Source organism: Camelus dromedarius, chromosome 9 (genome assembly GCF_036321535.1).
Source record: "Camelus dromedarius isolate mCamDro1 chromosome 9, mCamDro1.pat, whole genome shotgun sequence".
Taxonomy (NCBI): Eukaryota; Metazoa; Chordata; class Mammalia; order Artiodactyla; family Camelidae; genus Camelus; species Camelus dromedarius.
In genome coordinates, this window is record NC_087444.1 from 66,836,451 (window position 1) to 66,857,955 (window position 21,505).

Consider the following 21,505-nt stretch of genomic DNA (forward strand, 5'->3'; position numbering starts at 1 on the left):
TCTTCCCAAATAACCCTCCTATCTGAAGCAATGTAGTTCTTCCCAAGTCAGTGTCACTGAAATCCCAGCAAGATTTGTTTTGTTTCTGTTGAGTATGTTCTCTTGTTTTGTGGAGAGTAACAAGGGATTCCAAGGATAAAGGCTTCTTTGTTTGTTTAGAAAAATCTATGGGTCATCATACTAAACCACTGCACTAGGAGATGGATTTCTCCTTAACTCTGAAAGTCATTCATTGCTCCTTGGAATGCAATTCAAACTAGCATAAAATATTTGTAGTTCAGAGAAAGGCTTATGGTATTAGAATCCATAGTTGTATGATGCATTAATTGCAGTCTTATTTCCAAAGACTTGTTTTGGGAGGGATTTATGAATTCAGCCCTGAGGAACTCAATATGATCTCCCTAAAGCTTTAAAAATCATGGAGAGTTAAGACTTGGGGGAGGAAGGGGTAAGAGACTTTCTACTAAGAGGTGCCTTATAGCCATTTATGTAGAAAAGACATGAAACAATTACAGAACAATAAGAGTGTAAAATCAAGTACAAATATATAACAAAGATGATGACATAAACAATATATTTTTGTGACTCTTGGTGGTTTGAACTTTTTTCTTGATTTTCTGAGTAATTTGAGTTTCTCCATTCCACAAAGTAGATACCATATTATTGCAACTGAATTTATTTCAACCTTTGATGCTGGGTTAGAGTTAGGATGTTCTCAATCTGCTAACCTCATTACCAAACAATTTTATCGTCTTCATGCAGAATGCTGATCTTACAGCAAAACTGCAATCGACAACTTCAGCCCTTCTCCATCTGAGTGCAGAAACTCAGCTCCTTCTAAAAGAGTTATTATCTACGAAAGGGATGCAAAAGAAATGTGAAACATTAGAGGAGGAGAAAAAGAAGTTGGAAGAAGAAGTAGTAAACCTCAAACGTCACCTAGAAGAGAACACAGTGGAACGCAGTCAAGTGGAGCAGTACAAACAGGAGATTGAAGAGCGAGCAAGACGGGATGTAGCAGAAAAATTGACAGAACTCAGTCAAGTCGTGCAGTGCAAGCGGGAGGCTGAAGAGCGAGCAAAACAGGATGTGGCAGGAATGTTGAAAGAACTCAGCCAGTTTTTAAAGGTGAAGCATTGATCTCTAATGTGCTCTAATACACCTTGCTGCAAATTACAGTTTGGATGTATACATTTTATGTTTCCTCTACTTCCCATATGGCAGTATGTTTTGTAGATTTCTGGAAGGAAGGCCGCATTTGTTACTCCCTTTAAATTATTCAATTTCCATCATTACTATCACTAAATTGATCTTTCAGAATACTTCTCACTAGAGAATCATTTTAAGGCCAATTGGTGTAAATCAAGACTCCTAGGAGGAAAAGAAAATATTGCGATTTAAATATTGTACCACACTCTTGGATTACTCTTAGGTTTTATTGTTCAATTTTTAAAATTTCAAGTTAATCCCAATATTCTTTGAACTATCACATTGCATGAGTACTGATATGAGTGATTCAACTTCAATTTCATAATTCATATTTAATTCACTTGACATCGATGATAAGTACTTTAAAGTTCAGCTTTTTTACATTTAAAATTGCTGTCTGAATCATTGACTCAAAACTAAAGGGAACAAATACACTGTAATTACTCAGGCTATAATGATTTTTAAAACTGTATCCTTTTAATTTGCTTTAGACACAAGCAGTGTACGAAGAAAACTTGTTAAGAGAATATAAAAATGCTTCAATAAGTCAAATGAAGCATAAAATTAAATATCTGGAATCTGAACTGAAAAGTAAAACTTTTCAGTTAGATGCTGAGAAAAAAGAACTGGAAAAATACAGACAACAGTACCTCGAAGAGCCAGAAGATAGAACATCATGGGCAAGTCAATTACACTCGTAAGTGAAAACATAGAATTTTAGAGAATAATTTAGGTCATTATATTGCTTCTAAGGCATAATTTTTACTGAGCCAGGTTCATGCGGTGAGTAGCAAGTGAAAGCTGACTAGATAGTATAATTTTGGAAAATGATGTTAGTAAATGAACTCTCCTTTAAAATGTTAGTCCAGGGCAGTTTGCATCTCCCTGTCTTTTGTTGCTTTCACATGACTTTATGTTTTATATTTGCATATATTTAACCTGATCTAGTCTTTAAGCTGGGCGTTTTGCAAACTTTGTAATTTAGACAGCCATATTATCACAAAATTTCTAGCTGGAATTCCCATAAGTAGAAATGTTAATGAGTTTAAAGTTAACTGTGTTTTGGAATAGTACAATTTAAACCCAAGGGGCCCCATTCTGGTGTTTGGTGAATTTACTTTCTTGATTGTGATATTTGGTATCACCACTAGTGGGCACCCTGAGACGAAGTACTGTATCCTTCTAAGTTTCTCTCTGCTACGTAAAGGCATGCTTGGGGAATAGGGGGAAATTAACATAGGGGTGAAGGTCAGTGTAGTAGTTCACAAAGTGGCTAAAAAGAATACGGTGGCCTGCCCGAGGGGGTGTGTTGAAGATAGAAAGGGCAGGTCCCTCCTCCACTGCCTGAGTAACAATGATGTAAGCTACAGGTCTCCAAAAGTAGAGTGTTCCTATGAAAGTTGTCTGTGTAAAGCAAAGAGGCAGTTACCTTAGGACACATCTTGCTGGTGGATGCACAAAATAAGTATGCATACAGCACAGGTGCTCACAGACACAGTCCAAAGCCGAGGCGGCGTGATGCCGGGATACTGAGTGTGGTTCAGGGGAAGGAGCTCGGTGGGGCCCCTCTTGCTGCTCGGGGTGCGTGTTGCCCTTCTGATGGCTCGGGCTAAAACAAACACCCAGCGCTATTCTGCCTTTTTGCTTTTTTTTTTCATAAAAGTGAAAATGCGCTTGAGATTTTTTTTCGTTATGGAAAACAGGTGCTGATAAAAGCGAAGTATCAAAGTGAGCTTTGGGAAATTGGGGGACACTTGAAATTGCCCCTGGCACTGTCATAGTTTATTCCCATCACCGACTCTGCCATCTGGTGCCCCCCAGAGGTGGTGGCTCTAAACTGTTCCTCAGTGCCGCATGCTTAATTTCTCCCAGGTAATGAGTGAAATGTGTATAGAAGGGTGGTGAAAGCAAACACTTGATAATGGCTTTGAAGGATGGTTTATTTTTTATTTCTAAACTGGTTTCTTGAGGGCAAGTATGTCTAGATGCAGCCGGTGCAGAAGGCAGAGGGGGTCCTCTGTGGAGGCATCTCCAACTCTGACTCTCCCCACTTTGAACTTCTTGTTAGTTAAGGGCCACCCCCAGGCGCATATGTCCTTCTTTAGGACAGTTTTAAACTGTAATTGTTTACAGTAGGTCTGCGCTGACGTATTTTCGTTGTCAAAACACAGTTTAATGGGATAATCTGTTCACTATTATAGCAACTTTAAAAATACACATCACTTAGGAAAAAAATGAAATGAATGAAATCTGTGTTTTGCAATCCTCACAGGATTAACGAGAGGCTGGTAGTGATGAACACTAAACTTCAGATGGCGGAAGAGTACAAGAGTTCTGTCCTCAAAACTGTTCCTACAAGGCCTGCTGAAAAATTTCATGATAGCTCAGAGCACAAATGGACTCTCACTCAAAGTACAAACTTCAGGATTTTTTCAGAACCTTCAACTAGCGTGAGTGATTGCTTGTTCAGGGTTAGTTATATTATCTTTTTTCCCCTCGGTTTCAGATTTCTGATATAATCCTTGTTGTTAATTTGATGAAATTCTGAGTTACTTATTTGACTTACACACACTAAGTAAAAGCCATAATTAATTGTGCTAATAAAGAAAGGAGACAGAAATTTTATAATTTTTTTAAGTCCCTGGACTTCTCATTTTCAAGAGATACCTGTCATTAACTTTATTCAATAACTGCAACTAAACTGACAAACTTTAAACTTCTTTAAAAGCTCCATTTTAAATTCTATTTGAGAAATTAAGTATTATTGCCTAATAACTAGAGATATACTTTCCAATGTTTGGCTTAGTTTCTGATTGATTTCGGTTTGGCATTGGTTCATAGTAATTTTCAAGTTTTGCCACACCCCATTTTTTCTACCCCTAAGCATAAGTAAAAGCCATCGAGATACTTAACCACATATGGATGTTTTTATTTAAAGGAATCCAAGATAAATTCTTTTTATGAATTCAATAAACTTGTAACACTAAAAACATTAAGTTCTGTTTTTAACTTTAAAATTTTTATCACTTTCTTCTGTAACAGTACATCCTTAATTGCTATTTTACTTATAGCATTTTTATTTTAATTGTTACAAAATGTCTAACTGACCGATTGTAGAACATTTCTGAATATGCAGTCAAGTAAAGCAAATATTTAAATTTTTAAAATGAAGTTCACTTATGTCTCTGTCTTGCCCTCAGCTATAGAAATACCGATGTGGCAATGATAGGGAGCCTTTAAATTACAACTAGTTTCCATTGTGTATCATTGTTTTTAAAAGCCATTTAAAGCCGTGCACATTGGTTTATGGTTTGATGGTGTTTTCATGATCTTCTTGATGTAGAGAAAGGTAGCATAGGCCCCTGTTAAGTGAGGTCTCAACCTGTTTTTTCTCACTTGGCTTCGTGTCATAATAAAAGAAAGAAGCTCAGGTTTCATAGACAGTGTGGTGGGGAAATTGAGTCTAAGTGCTTCAGAGTCATGAAACTGGACTGCGTGGTATGAAACAAAATGCATGGCTAACACTTCTGTCAGTGGCTAAGCATGATGCAAAGTTGAAATGTTCCCATTAGTTGTCACCAAAAAATTGACAGTGTGTCAATTTACAGGATGATGGTGGAAGAGTGTGAGTGCAAAAGCAGTGCAAGAGAAAGCCCCGGAGGACAGTTTTTTCCGTTAATGTTCTTGGCGGAAAGAGGTGTCTATTTTTTGGTACTTCTAGATAAGTTGGAAAATCGTTTATTTTAAACTCAGTGTTGTAGTTCCAAGGTACACGTAGTTCTTCTGTGGGGCCATGGGGCCAAATCATGCTAGATGTAGCAAGGGAGATGAAAAGGCACTGCTCTGTGCAGATGCAAAGACACATCTTCACCACTATGGAGCACCTCACAGGAGTTATTATACAGTTACTGTTTACAGAATTCTTAATCAGACGTACAGAAAGAAGGTGCCTTCTGGAATTGCTGGGAATGTAATGATTTCTGCTGGGAAAACATAAAGTAATGCTATGAGATGTGTGAACATAGTGTTTAAAATGACAGGAAGGGATGGGTTTTTGGATGGGGCTTAACAAAACAACAGACTTCCACAGCTTTTCAGCTATGATTCTAGAAAGCAAAATGTTAAAAATGGCATTGGGATTGAATTTAACATTCTCCTTTATTTGCAAGGTTTTAACATTTTGGACTGTTCCTACTGTGAAGTTCTAGCTTACTCAGCCTTTTTTTCTAACTTGACGGAAGTATTGCTCTAAGTCTATGATTTCAGTCGTGCTGGTTGTTGAAGCAAGTTTCCTCCAGTTCATAACGCTTGGATTTATTGCCTCTCTTACTGCTACATGTAGTATAGCCTTGTCCCTTGACATCGTTGTGGTGGAAGCAGATGGACCCCATATCTGTTTTGCTAATTTTTACCCTCAGATTTCACATTCTAGTTTATTTCTGGCATGTTCCGCCCTACATGTCAGAAGCAATTTTACAGTTTTACTCAATTGTGTTATTTATTATATTATTATAGAATACAAAAAGTTAGAATTAGCCTGAGCAGATACATCACTGTTAGATTTTCTTGCACATAGAATTTTTTTCTAAGAACTGAAAATTAAATTCCAGACAATATTCTAACAGACATAATTTCTCTGTTTTAAAGATTTTTTTTATGTTCAAGAGTTTTTAAGTATTGGTGTGCCTAACATGAAGCATGGCCACAATAGTTAATAAATGTCCTTCAAATCTATTTTAAATAGGAAGACTAAATTTTACATTGGTTGATTTTGGGCTTTTGGTGTATTACTGACACTTTCAAACATTTTCTAATGATTTATTTAAGGAATTTTTAAATTTCTCAACTATCCATTCAGTTTAGCAACCCTTTTTCTAAATGGGTTATACCAGTGCACCAGAGCTAAAGCGATTAATATTCCTAAGACTGTAACTTTTTACATGACACAGCACTGTGTCTCAGCAGAATCTGGTCACGTTTCTTTTAAAAGTAGCCTTCCAAGGCAGGGGACATCCACTCTGAATTTTAATTCTAATCAAACTATCACAGTAGTTATGCTCATTTCTCATAAGGCAGAGGCAGAGTTTAGTGATCTTGTTTCTGGTATCAGTTCTCTGCCCTGTGGACTCCCTCCTGCCCTCATTTCATTTTGTGTGAATGGACAAATGAGGAAGCGTGTTATCTTTTGTGAGACAATCACTTAACTTCCTCCAGTTCTTTTTCTTTCATTCACTCTTTTCCCTATACTTAATTTTTCAGCTCCTTGATGTACAAATTCTTTCTCATTTCTTTTCTCTGCAGCAAAATACATATATTTAATAGTTACAAACTGACAATATAGCCTTGCAGAGGAAAAGATAGTAATCTTACTTTCAATTCATGTACAAGTGTGATCTACATTTTGCATAGTGTTATATGAAATTATTTCAATAAAGGCTTCTCCCTTCATCTGTTCGGCGTTCCTCACTTTGCAGGACCAGCCTGGCACTGTTGTCTCGTTGCTGATTGCATAAGGCCTCTCTAGAATGCTCTTGTCAGACAGTGTTATGGAAAACAGTCTCTGAAAATATTGGCAAACAGTAGCCCAAAATTTTTTCTTTGCACCTAACATTTACAAAGGCCTCGGCTCTCGTGTTACTGTTATCACCACAGTGTTTATTATGTCTGGTGGACTATTTTAGACCCTGTTTAGTGAGCAGGTGACTTTTATAAGAAAGATTTTTAAAAGAACACTCTAGATGGGGACACTTGTAGTTTGAAGGGTCCCCACACATTTCATAATTAAATACATACCTAATTAAGTCCAGTTTCATAAAGTTGGCCCTAATTTCTAGAACGGAAATAAAGTTACAGTTAAAGAATTCTGTATTGTTTTCCTTGTTTCTAAGTCTAGGAAGTTGTGAATCAGAAACCAAGTTTGAAAACTGGTGCTAGCCTCTCCTTTTCTTTTCTTCAAGCAGGTTTTCTGACATAAATGTCTTAGTCATATACAGAGAGCAACATCCATTTGTTTAATTTGTTTGCCAGTAGAATTTTCACTTGACATTATAACAGAACCCCTTTCTTCATTTTATGTATCTACGATTCTGTGTTAAAAACATATTTAGCATAGAACAGACCTTAAAATTTTAGTTTTATAAAAGTGCAGGAATGGAAAGCTCATTTTAAGGAAAAGTCCATTAAAGTTAAAAACAAAAACTGAACATTTATAAAGGGCAGTTTTTCTGAGTAGTGCAAAGTAATGCATTCAGTGTAGAACATGACTTGAATTGTTTAAACTCTTTGTGCTAATAAGATTGGACATCACCCTCTGAGATTATGTGTCTCCGACAGGGCAGTGTTTACTGTGCTTTCCATCAGGGGAATCTAAGCCTTACATATATATGTTCTCTATTATGTAAAATCAAAGTAAGTAGGAATTTATTTTATTTTATTCATGTGGTCATTTTTCTATTTAAGCAATCCCCAAATTAGGTGAAGTTTCTAAAAGAATTATTTAAAGACCACATTTCATAAGCTAGCTCTCATTCTTCTGATAGTGTTTCTTGTTTAACTTAAACATTAAAAATAATATTTGACTTATTTCAGATGCACAAGAAGTTGGAAAATAACACAGCTAGTGAAGTAAAAGAAGGTATGTTGCCAACATTCCTGAATTTAGACATTGATTTCTGAAATGCTCTGTAAACAGTAAATGGCACCACTTTCTGCTGTTTAAATAACAGATACTACGTTAAATTGTTTTCTTACACGTATCTAATGAAAAATGTGAAAGCACAATTTCATTCATAATGATAAATATACTTATTGCTCACTTCTTCATCATGATCCATAGCTTTAAAAAAGAAGTCTGTGTTCTCTATTTCTGGCTGTACCCTTCCCCTCCTGCTGGCCCTGTGGGCCTGTCACCTGCACATGGCTACTGTTCTCAGAACACATGGAGCTCATCAGCTTCTCTTGTTTCTGATAGTGACTGAGTCCAACAACCCCAGATTCAAGCAATCACAGTTAATGCAGCTGTCACCTGGTGGATGACAGTTACATTTCCTGTCATTCCCTTTGTCACTGGTTAACATTTTGCCCTCAGGAAAAACTCCAACTTCCTTAGCTTGGAAGAAAAACACCCACAATTTGGCTCTTGCCAAAGTGTTCAGCCGCGTCTCCTCCCCTGCTCCGCCCTCTGCTCCAGAGTCTGGTCAGACTGCTTCCAGCTCCGCGGGCGCCCTTCCTGCCTCTGCTCTGTGTGTCTGCTTGTTGCCTCTCCCCTCCCACACTTTCTCTTCCTCATTCAGGTATCTGCTAACATATCACGGCCACCAAAGAGTGGACAGTATTCAAACAAAGCTGGACGTCCCTTCTGAGGGTTCCAACTGTGCCCTCTTTTATACCTGTCATGGCATTTATGTCTCTGTGCCAAAATTGCCTGTTCATCTATTTTTCCAGTTTACAGTACATGATTTTTCAGGGTGGACTGTGTCCTCTTCATCTTGGGATTCCAGTGTTTATCACAGTGCCTTAGCACATGGCTGCTGAGTAAATGAATGAGTAATGAGAAAACCAGGAGCTCTGATCCTTAGCCACAAGAGCAGTTAATTCAACGTGCAACCCTGGGCAAAGTGTAGAGTAGTAATCTTGGGTTTGTGTTGTAATCATATGTAGGTATTTTTCATTCTTCTTAAAACTTAGAAAAGTCTCAGCTTAAAAAAAACTGACATTTAGTTACCTATGAAGTATTTTAAATAAGGAATCTAATTCTTTCATTTTCTTTCCAGCTACTCCTAAACTTCAGTCTGAGTCCTACAGAACTCCTCGAGGATCTTCAAAAGAGTCAAGATTAATTGAAGATATGCTTTTGAAAGCATGTAAAGAATATGAGGAGGTTTTGAAGAGAAAGTATCTGTTATACGATGTTACAGAGGAACAGTAAACATTTACCTGCTGGGCTGTTTGTGTAACACTTTAGTTATTTCTCTTTAAGTAAGATATAGACAATGTTTATTAAAGGAAAATATTTTTGTATTATATGTGCATGATTAAAACTCATGCACATATAATGTGGTATTTTAAGCCACATTTCTCTGCATCTCACTAACTTGTACGCCGATTTTGGGAATAAAACCCAGCACTTTGGGGTATTACATACTCAAACTGAGCCCGGATGCCAGCTGTTTAAACAACACCCAACCACCCACCAAACTTCTCATTGATATTGAGCAGTGTTGATTGATAGCTTTTTTGAATTTTCCACTGTTAATCACTGTATATAGACCTGAAGATTTAGATGGACAGCATTCGGATCTCGTGTGGCTGCTGTCAGCGTTCTGATGGATCACAACAATCGTTACAGTGCCATCAAACTTTCTATATGCTACCTTAAACACTGATTCACAGCTATTTCCTCAAGGAGAAAGGAAATCTGCCTCAGGATTTTCATCTTCTCTATGTATTAACTTACTTTTTGGAAACGGTCTTAAAATTAGAGACAAGTTCTGAGCACCAGACTCAAACGGACATTGTCACAAAACTGTCACATCTTCCATTCATTCTCCTAAGGCACTATTTATCTTTCCTAAGTGTCACTTGTTCTACCATTAGCACCTTTTCTCTCCCCTCTCACCAAGAAGTCATTTGTTTTTCAAAAAATGCCTTTCTCCTTTTCCTGTCACTTAATAAATTGTATATAAGCCTCCAATTCTAGCCACCCCTCCGAATCACATTTCATTGTGAACTCTTGCATGTATTCATATGTAATTTTTTTCTCACAGTAATTGGCTTTAGTCAATTTAATTTGCAGTCTCCCAATCACTGAACCTAAGAGAGTAAAGGAAATATTCTCCTTCTCAACAATTTCCAAGAGCTACAATTTTAATAACTCCTACTTACATCCTTTATTCCCTTTTCTGTCCTTGCAGTGTACTTACTTGGCAAAGCTCCCAAAGACACAACTAACTGATTATCATTCTTCCCCCTTAAGTTCTCCCAGGCATCTAAGTGCTGCTGAAGAAAACCAGACACTGCCCAGTGTTCCTACTACTTTTATTTAGTTAATTTGCATCTTCTTCCTTCTCAGTGATGATTTCAAATTTCCCTCTCTGTAAACATCTCCCTGTTTCTTCCCTCTCACTTGAACCAGACAGTCTTACTTCCGATGAAAAACTTCCTGAAAGATTTGCCTGCTTCCCAATCAGCAGTCTGTCCCCACCCATCTGGTGTGTCTTCCCCTTCCTCCATCCCCATGCAACGAGTCACTGATGACTCCCACGTCTAAGTCAAAGTGACACCTTTCCATCCCTTGTCTAACTGAACTTCTCATGCCTCCAGCCGTTCCATGTAACCGACCTCTGTAACTGACCGCTGCCTGCAGCAACCTCTTCAGTCTTTAGCTGAAGATGACGCTGAAGGTGATGGCTTCAGCCTTCATGATGAGTTCACTCAGTTTTTCCTGGCTGTCTCCCAGGGGTATAAACAGGAAGTACACTGTTATTCAATTTTTGTTTATTTTTCTCCTGTTAATCTGCCTCATGTCATTTTAAATGTTAGACCAGCCAGATGAACCTAGAAGGGTAGAGGACCACTCCCCGGCCCCGCCTCAGCACGAACCTGTGCTCATTTACAGCTGCCGTGGGCGCGGCCTCGCCTGCAGGGAAGAGATCGATGGCAAACACTGCTATTCCTACAGCACTAGCCAGTGAGCTGAAGCTCACCTGAATTTCTTCCAAGCTGAGGTGGGGTCACGGATCCTGGCAGCAGAAGACTGCCTTTGTGAAAGAAAAATAAAAATGGAGTCTCATTGCTTGAGAGGGCTCACTAAGGAGGTGTGAATTATACACATCTCAGCCCACAGAGAATCCGACCCTGTGAGCATTTATTGCCCTAATGAAGTCATCTGGAACACCTGCCAAAAAGTTAAGATACTCACTAAGCCCCAATCCGAAAATAACCTGTGATTCCTTAAGGAAAAGGTTTCCTGACTGGCTCACATCAGTGTCAGCCACAATTCTCATCAGGCAACTTTTGACAACCTCTTGGCTTTTTGTCTTTATAAGCCCCTGACTCCCGTCCTTGAAACACTCAGTTTTACCCAAACCTGTGTCTCCCAAGTTGCAATTTATTTCTTCCAGTTTTATTGAGATATAATTGACATGCAGCACTGCATTATAAGTTTCAGGCATACAGCATAATGACTTCATTTACACATATTGTTACATGATGGCCACAATGTACTTTACTATAACTATGAACATAACTATACCCCTGTTACTGGGATATAGTAAAATGATTAGTCAGGGTTCTCCAAGCGGAAATGAAAATAATAGAAGATTATCCAACTCTCTGTCTATCTGTCTGTCTAGCTTTCTTTCATATCTGAAATCTGTAGGGTGGGCCTGCAGCCTGGAAATTCAGGTAAGAGTTAATGTTGCAGTCTTGAGTCAGAATTCCAAGGGACGATACTCTGGAGACTCAGATTGGGTTTCCACGCTTCAGTCATGAAAAGAATTCCCTCCACTTTGGGGAGCCTTAGCCTTTCCTCTGAAGGCCTTCAGCTGATTGGATGAGGCCCATCAACATTATGGAGGGTAATCAGCTTTATTCAAAGGTACTGATTTAAATGCTAACCACACCTGAAATACATGTTCACAGAAACATCTAAACTGGTGTTTGACCAAACAACTGGGCATCATAATCTAACAAAGAGATTTATGAGGAGTTGGAGAGATTTGTTCTAAGGGGAGATAAAGCTTTGTTCCAGCAGGAAGTAATTTGCTCAGCACAGTTGTAGGTCAGCTTTGGGCACCTGCTAATCATGAAGTCTGATCTGATTTTCCCAGCTTGTGACTCTTTGTGTCCAGCAGATGGCACAAAATGACCAGTCATAGTTCAGACGCACAGGCTTACCTTTGGGAACAGGTGCGATGTATTTATGTATGGCCAGCATTTAAACAAAGCCCTCATGTTGTCTGTCTGTGACTCTTTTTCTCCATTTTACTGAGACATGTGGATCAAAATGAGAAGTTCACAGGAAAATGGTTGTCTTTCCTGGAATGTGGTGATATTGAGGAATAATGAAAATGTTAAGTCAAACACAGAGACAGCCTAGTAAAACGGCACCTAAACACAGGTGTGGGGAACTCGTGTGTGTGTGTGTGTGTGTGTGTGTGTGTGAACTTGTGCTTCTGAGAAAGATTAAACAGGAGTGGAACTGATGAAAAATACTTCAAAAAAAGGTAAAGATAAAATATTGTAGAAAAACCTGTAAAGGGAAAAAGTTGGAGAAATGAAAGAGAAAAGCCAACTCGAGTGCGTGTGAGACCGGGCTACGTGGATGGAGTGTTAACACGGGAACCCCTGGAGAAAGGATCCATGCCCCCCAATAACAGGAGACCTGAGCTCCAAATGAAGACCATGTAAGTGGAGGATTAGGAAAATAGACACCAAACCATCTGCAACCAATTCAATGCAATCCTTTATTTTAAGGGACTCTTCACTTCATTCTCACATAGACTAGGAACGATACACATTACACGCAGCGTGTGTTCCAGGAGGCAGGCTTGAAGCTGTAGGCACTGAAAAAGGAACCTCCCTACCATGAAAAATGAGAGAAGAAAATCACAAGGCTGGGTTGGAATAGTACCTAATAACAGGAGGTGCTGGTAAAGAATCTCTCTGCAAGGTTTGACAGGGAATTTTGCATTTTCCCCTAGACGTCAAACTGAAAAACAAAAACAAACCCTGCTTCTTCCTCCCAGGTCCAAACTGAGTCACAAGACTATTATTCATTTGAAATTTTAAAATGCATGGGTTCCTATTTATGTATTCTTGGTTCAAAGTAAAAGGTGAAATATGTAAACAGAAGTAGTTTGCAGGCGGGCTGTGAATGGTCTTGAGTGCCATGCTGAGGAATGTCAACTTAATCCTGTCTGCAAAAAGAAACTCCTGGGGAAGGCTGCAAAATGACTTGGGGTTTAAAATCTTCCCCTGGACACCTCAAGGTTTAAAAATCCCACTCTGGAGATCCCATGGTGTAGAAATCCCATCCTGGTGTAGAGAATGGATGGGTATAGCAAACATATTGGAAACAGAGATGCTTTTTTCAGAAAGTGCAGAAGACGTGTGTGAGAGCTGTAGTGGAGGGCATACAGAGAGGTGGCTGTATCTGAGAGACGGAGCAGCTAGAATCAATAACACTTGGTGAATTACTGGATGTGGTGATTAAGGGAGAAGGAGGAATCAAAGATGACTCAGATTTCCAGAGAGACCAACTAGCTGAAGGGCAAGGCTATTAGCCTAGATCAGGGACACGGGAAGAGGAATAAGATTGGGGACGAGATAAGTTTTTTTCAATCTAAAATTTAAAGAATCTGTATTATGCGCCAGGACTTTGCTGGTACTGTACATGCATCTCACATAATCTCAACAGCCTTTTGACGGAAGTCTTCTCATCAACCCCATATGACAAAGGAGGAGATGGAACACAGAGAGTTTAAGTGCCTTGCTGTGGGCAGCCAGATCTCTCGTGGCTGGGAGGCGGGCAGCAAGGGCTCTCGCTCTTTAACTGTGCCCACCTGTATGAGATGAATTGTGAGCATGTTGAGGAGGTGGCGATCTGGGGCTAATTATTGGTATAAAATTGGCAGATGAAAATCAATTTCCTTTTATGATTTGTTTTAATTTTCCTTCCATTTACATGTCAGTATTTATCAAGGCTTGACGTGGAGCCCCATGTTCTTTTCTTTGTATGTTGTATCCATTTTCATCCACACTTTCACACCCACGCACTGACTCCCCAGCACTGATCTCAGTCCTTGACAAACAGCTATTTATCTCCAGCTGCCTGTTAAGCATTTCTAATGGCATGACTGCTGCCATAAAAATAGTTAATCCCTAACTGATGATCTAGGGTCTAGTAACCAGCTGTGTCAACCTGGAACAGTCATATATATTTTTAGAGCTTCAGAGTTTTCTTGGCTGACAAGAGGTGGTTGGAAGTTGAGTATATAGAGTACAAGACCTTACAGCCTAGGAGAAGCCTTAGACACCTAAATATTGATAAAACCTCCTTACGCTGCCAAGGTTCCTGTAGTTCTAATTTGTGCTGTTCAATACAGTTTAAACTTAAATTCTATATAGTTAAAAACTCTCTTCCTCGGACTCACTAGCCACATTTAAATGCTCATTTGTCATATTGTGACTAGCAGCTACCATAACAAACAATGCAGACACAGAACATTTTTGTCATTACAGAATGTTTTTCTGGATGGCTCTATAGATTAACCAACCATTGCATTTAAAGCCAAAACTATCTTCCTCTCCATTAGCTCAAACTTCATATTTCCTTTGTCTCATGTAGCATATCACACTACTGCTGCAGGCTGAGTTGCGTCCCCTACCACACCCGGCCCAGGTTCATATGATGAAGCTCTAGTCCCCCCACCGCAATGTGACTGTATTTGAAGATAGAGCCTTTAGAGAGAGAATTACAGTTAAATGCGATCACAGCATGGGACCCTATTCCAATAGGGCTGGCGTCCTTATAAGAAGAGAAGGGACAACTGTCTCACAGCAAGGGCACAGCAGAAAGGCCAGGTGAGGACTCAGTGAGAAGGGAGCCACCTGTAAGCCAGGAACAAAGGTCTCACCAGAAACCATCCGTGATGGCACCTTGATCTTGAATTTTTGCATTTCAGAACTATGAGAAAATAAATGTCTTGTTTAAGCCACCCAGTCGGGCATTCCATTATGGAAGCACAAGCAGGTTAATACAAATGTTCTCTAAGAGACATGACCTGGTAGGAAGCCCAGGTATGAAGGAAATGGGTGCCTCTGCTTCTGCCCACACCTTCATATCTAACACTAACGCCTTTGTCTTCTCTTTTAAATTGATGTTTTCTTTTGCATTTGTCTTGAATATTCTCTTTCCATTTCCACTACTAACATTGCATCATCTCATATTTGAGATCCTGAGCTACGTGGCATCACTCTCCCCAAATACTACTTGCAACTTATAAATTAATCTCACTAAAAGATTGTTTTAAATAATACGTTAATTTTTGTCATCAAGCTTCAGAGTTTCTTGATGAACTCGAGGACAAAGCCCAAGCTTCCTATCCCAAGATTCATAGTGCGGCCCCTATCTACTCCTTTTTTTAAAAAATTAGATATAATTGACATAAAACATATTAGTTTTAGATGCACAACATAATAATTAAGTATTTGTATACATTGTGAAACGATCACCACATAAGTCTGGTTGCCATCTTCCACCATTCTTAGTTACGAAAAACACACATTTTCTTAATGCCTCCCCCCCACGCAGTACGCACTCTGAACCAACTGATCCTCCGGCTCGTTTCTACACTTTGACAATCACCGACCTTGCTCCTTGCTCACGTGTCCTGTCCCAGGAGGCAGGTGGATCCTGCTCTATGTTCCGACTCTTCCAACTCCTCATTGTCCATCAAACATCACCCCCAGCGCAGCCCACAACTCCCTCTCTTTCTTGGAAACTTGACTCATCACTACCAGCAACAGAATCACAACAGAAATTACAATAAAAACAACTTAAGGAATGATTACTGTGACCCAGCAACTGTGCTTAGGAGTTTATTTTATGTACTTTTCATAAAAACACTCTGCAATCAACATCACTGTCACCGATTTTAAATGGAAAAACTGAGGATCCTATTGCCCAAGTGAAGGCAAGCCTTAGCTTATCCCTCTTTGTTACACTCTCTCCTTAATGCTGATTTAGTGCTTGGTCCCAGAATAGTTGTCTTGTTTTCCCTACTAGCCTGGAAGCTTCCCGAAGGCAAGTCCGCATCTAACACACTTCAATCAGGCATCAAAGCTGATCTCCAACTGTCCCGCTTTTCTCCCCACTTAGCTTTCTAAATCCCATCCCTGGAAGGCTGACTTTCCTCACATATCAGCCTTAGGCCCTCTGCTCTTCCTTGCTCTATGCACTTTGCATTGTCACTTCATGAGCTCTTGGCTCCATCACCAACTGTATGTGTGGTTCTGACCCGCCTGGCCAACTCCTCTGGTAGAAAATACCTGTATGGAGAGAAAGGCTGGAATCCATCTGCAGCCGTAAAACTCTTTTGTGACCTCTGGCAGGGCCAACACTGGTAGGAGGATAGCGAGACCCTCAGGATGTGAAATTTAAGGAGATGCTCCCACAGGATTGTGGACTTGCTGACCCTGAACTTTCATGACCCTGAGAACAAGTCCGGCCTTGACCTGTGGGGTCGGCCTAGGGAACATGCTTTGTACACCAACAGTGTTGGCTGTAGTCCTGAGGGCTTTGGAATGTACTGTAATATAATACATTTTCCCTTGTTGTATAGTTAGTGCTATGCTGGGCTTTCCCTTTGTTACATGTTAAGTTTCTTGAGAACAGAAACTCATTTATCTCTTTAACCCCTCCCCGCCAGTGCTTTATAACACACCAGCCACTCAAAAAAAAAAAAAAAAAAAAAAGTGGTTGCAATGTTGATTTGAATTCCCCTTTTTTTGGCCTATCCCTGCGGTGGAAGCCTGTGAGAGCTCCCATTCCCTTTATCCCTCCGAGTTACATCCTGGACCAGGAGAGATATCTACAAAAGATTTAGGGACTGCAGGGAGTCAATGGAGGAACAGGCACAGGAGGCATCACTTAAAGAACTAGAGGCAGAACAGTGGTTCTCAGTGTGGTCCCTGGATCCACAGCCTCAGCCTGACCTGGGAACATGTTAGAAATGCAAGCTCCCAGGCCCCACCCAGAAATACTGAGTCAAAATCTCTGGGAATGGGGGCCTGAGACCATGTCTTTATAAGCCCTTGAGTGATTCTAAGCTGAAGAATGATCAGGTAGTGAATCAATCTTAGGGCTAGAAAGGATTTCTTGGAGTGAGCCAGAGGGAAGAAACTGTAACCTTAGAATATTAGTCTTGTTGAGTAGCAGCGCTGAGCGACACTGACTGACCCTGGGGAATGCACTTTATTAAAGAAACAAATTGAAATCTGAGATGCTTTTGACACTAAAGAAAAGGGTTTCTTTTATAGACAGTTTCAACCTGTTCAATAGAAACTCAACGGAAAGGATCCTGAAGAGACTGAGGTGTCAGCGGACACTCAGGATAGGACAAGCCAGCTCAGAGGAGAAGCGGATGTCAGAGCAGACACGGAAGCTCAGCGGGGAGCCAGAGCCTGGCACGGATACATGACTCTATCCCCAGATGCAGAGAGTCTTCAGCTTGGTCCCTGTAAAGACACAGAGGAAATGGCAGAGTTTGAAAGCCTGGGAGGAAAGGATGTGTTTAAGACTGTGAGTTTCAGAGAGCATAGAAGGACTGAAGAGGCAGGCTGCACTTAGGACTAGGAAATAAGTAATACTCATGCCAGGCTCATCCAGGTGGGGGAACTGGCTGTTCCCAGATATTAGGCCTTGTGTTAGTCAGGCTTTTCTGGAAAACAAGAGGGGGTGTGTGTGCGTGCATGCGTGTGAGTGTGTGTGTGTCTGCATGTGTGTAGGGGGAGAGAGGGAGGGAGAGAGAGAAAGAGAGAGAAAAAGAGAGAAGGAGACACAGAGAGACTGAGAGTTTGATCTGTTGATTTTAAAGAATTGGTTCCCATGATTGTAAGAGGCTTTGTGAGTCCAAAATCTGATAGAATAGGTTGGCAGAATGGAGACTCCAGAAAGAGTTGCAGTTCAAGACCAAAGACAGTCTACTGGCAGAATTCCTTCTAGCTGGGGTAGGGAGATGTAGGGTGGGGCTGGGGTCTTTGTTCTATTGAGCCCTTTGACTGATTAGATGAGGCCCACCTATATGATGGAGGGCAATCTGCTTTGCTCTAAGTCCATCAATTAAATATTCATCTTATTCAAAAAACACCCTCACAAGAAACATCAAGAACAATGTTTGACCAAATATCTGGACACCATAGCCCAGGCAAGTTGATATATAAAATTAACTATCATGGGCCTACATTCAGGACAGCTGCCTGCTAGCAGGCTGGTGGTCGTGGTGCCAGTGTCTGGTGCACAGCTACTGTGCTGAACAACTCAGAGGAGCAGAGATCCCAGTAAAGGGATGCACTACTTTCTTGGTTTTTGGCTCATTTCAATTTATAAGCTGGGTGTGTATAATACTCTAGTTAGAGGAAGGAATGAATTATATACATTTCTATAAATAAATCAAGTGTTAATAATTCTTTAATTGTTTGAGACACCATATCTAAAATGTTAAATTTTTATCCCCCTTTACATTCCCTTACTCAAGACTGTCCTAATTTTTAGATCCTCTACCTCAACATAATTTCATTGCTTTTCAGGCACTTCCTGATTATTCTTCCTCTGTTTTGACTCTATTTTCCTTGCCTTGTTTATTTCTTTATTGTCTATAAAAATTAACAGGCATTTGGACTATTCTAATTTTTTGTTATTATGAATAACATTGCTATGAGCATTTACACATAAGTGTTTTGATATATACGTCCACTCATTTCTGTTGGGGCTATTCCTAAAAGAGACATACATGCAAGTATGCAATTTTATTAGACTATATAATACAAGTTTCTTCAGGCTGTGTCTGAGTATTCTAGGTGCTCTACATTTTCCACCAACACCTGGTAGTGTTAATCTTGCCATTCCAGTGGGTTTGAGCTGAATATTTAATTGTGGTTTTAATTTGCATTCTCTGAGTATTAATAAGTTTGAATTCCCTTTCATTTGTTTGCTGGCTATTTTGATATCTTTCGGGGAGTGGGAAGTACCCATTCAAATCTCTTACCCTTTTCTTTTTTTCTATTGGATTTTTCTATCTTCTTATTGATTTTTTGGTCTTTCTTTATGTATTTTTTATACAAATCCTTTGTGGCTTATAGGCATTGTGTTTATCTTCCCTGAATTTGTGGCTTGACTTTTTACCCTAAATTGTATCCTTTGATAAACAGAAGATTTTAATTTGAATGTGGTCCAATTTATCAGCCTTTTTTTGTATGGTAAGTGCTTTTGTGTCTTGTTTAAGAAATCTTTCTTCAACCCCAAAGTAGTGGGGGCTTGGTTATGTTAGATACTCATAGAAATTTTATCTTTTATGACTCACATTAGATAAACTATCACTTGGAATTAATTGTATGTAAGGTATGAGGTAGTGTCAAGGTTAATTTTTTCCAGTGTGTTCCAGGTTGAGTTCCCTAGGAAGCAGAATCTGGGACTCTAAGATTTGTATGCAGAAGTTTTACTGGGGTAAACTTCTGAGATGAGTATACGGAGTTAGATGGGGTGGAGGGAGACTTAAGTTTGAGGATGCAGTTGCTTTCATGACCTAAGCTGTTCCCAAGGGGAACTCTTAAACTAGAATGGTCCTTGAGAGGCCAATCCAGGAAGGGTCAGGACTTTCCATACTTGCGTTGACCAGTCATTGATGTAGGAGTATCCTCAGGGAGAGAGAATCATCTTGGAAGAAGCTGCTTTCTTTGGCTACGGGAAATTCCCAGGAGGAGAGGCAGCTGTGAGCAGTGAGCAGAGATCTAACTCTCCCAGCCACCGGAACAATGAGTACCTCAGGCCTGAAAGGGCATCTGAGTAATCCAGTTGACTCGGTACCATTTATTGAGAAGAGTGTCCTATTCCCACTGTTCTGCAGTGCCACCTTTGTCATAGGTCAAGTGACCACGTGCGTGGGTCTGATTTTTCACTCTATTCTGTTCCATTGGTCTCTGCCAATCCTTGATGCAATACCACGGTGTCATAATCACTGCAGCTTTATCATAAGTTTTGATGTCTGGGACACTTATTTTTCAAGATTGTTTTGGCTATTCTTGGCCCTTTGCAATGCTTCTGTAGTCCTAGAACTACTCCGTCAATGATCACACATACAAAATGTCTGCTTGGTTGTTGACTGGGTTTACACTGAATCTATGGCTTTAATTAGAGGAGAACTGACATTTTAGAAACATGGAATCTTGTAATTCACAAACTTGATCTATCCCTCCTCCTGTTTTGTCTTTAATTCCACTAAATAATATTTTATAGTTTTCTGTGTAGAGTCCTTGAAAATCTTTTCCCTTCCTTTTTTCTGATGCTGCTGTAAATTAAAAAAAAAAAAAATCACATTCGAACTATTTACACTGCTATAAAATTACAACTGATTTTTGTATATTGCCATTATATCTGGCAGCTTTGTTAAACTTATTTACTAGTTCAAATAATGAATCTGTAGATTATTCTGAATTTCGTACATGCATAATTATGTTGTCATTGAAAAATGACAGTTTTCTATCTTCTTTTCCACTACTTAAGTCTTTTAATTTCTCTCCCTTATTTTAGGAACTCTGATCGAATGAAAATAAATTATCAGCTTTAAGAGCCATAGTAGGTAATTATAGCACAATTGAATTAATATTTTATTGAAGGACAGTTAAATTGGTCTTCTCTTTCTCGTAAATAATGCTGCAGTGAGTATCTCTTCACACATGCTTTTGTGCAGTTGCCTCATTCATTCATTAGAATGTATTCCTGGATTTTTTGGAATAGTCCAATCAACAATTAAATCAAATGCACATAAAATATGTTTAAAATATTTTTATAACATGTATATGTGGTTACCAGACAACCATGTATTTTCTTAGTAACTTCTGCTTTGAGTTACAATGGGATCACATTGTTATGGAAAAAAGTGTAGGGTCTTGAAATGTACACTTAGAAAAAGAACTTTTGTGTGAAGTGAGTTTGTATTCTCCTTTGTATTTGTGACTTAAGTTACTCTACCTTCCAAGGATTCATAGGATCTTACTGTATTTTTATAAATCTCTTTCATAGTGTAAAAACTGCCTGATCTCTTGACCTAAAGAAAAATGCATTTTCCAAACATTTTCTTTTGATACTGCAAAAAGAAACTAGAGAGAAAGGGGTGGGAGGGACAGAGTGAGAGAAAAACAAAAGTGAGGGGAGTATGGATAAACAATTTGAGACCTTAATTCCTGCATTGCCCACTGCCTCCAATTTCAAGGTAATAGACTAATTCATTGCCTCTTGGCCAGTAAAACTGGTGGAAAGCAGAACCATCTGTAGAATGTTCCTGGCTTTGTTTCAAACAGTTTAATCCCACTGAGAACAATAATTCCCCAGAAAAAAGTTCCCCTCGTCTAGTGTTAGAAGAGGTTCATAATTTCACAGACGTAGCGCCCCAGGTCCTGTTTACAGAAGATGCCTCAGGGAGGCAGCACGATCTCATAGAGGAATACTGGCAGAGAGATTACAACGGGATTCTCAGATAAAATACAGGAAATCCATTTAAGTATGAAATTCACATAG

At 39.4% G+C, this 21,505-nt stretch overlaps 1 protein-coding gene across 1 annotated transcript in view; it reads left to right on the top strand.

The window, feature by feature from the left end:
* Nucleotides 1-9,594, top strand: part of LOC116150500 (ankyrin repeat domain-containing protein 26) — a 31,516-nt gene extending 21,922 nt beyond the window's left edge. Inside the window, exons 14-18 of the mRNA XM_064489579.1 lie at nucleotides 763-1,128; nucleotides 1,701-1,906; nucleotides 3,482-3,680; nucleotides 7,798-7,843; nucleotides 8,982-9,594. Of these exons, the coding sequence (XP_064345649.1) occupies nucleotides 763-1,128; nucleotides 1,701-1,906; nucleotides 3,482-3,680; nucleotides 7,798-7,843; nucleotides 8,982-9,136 (972 nt within the window). The 3' untranslated portion in view covers nucleotides 9,137-9,594. The remainder of the gene's footprint in view (nucleotides 1-762; nucleotides 1,129-1,700; nucleotides 1,907-3,481; nucleotides 3,681-7,797; nucleotides 7,844-8,981) is intronic.
* Nucleotides 9,595-21,505: the final 11,911 nt, after the last annotated feature.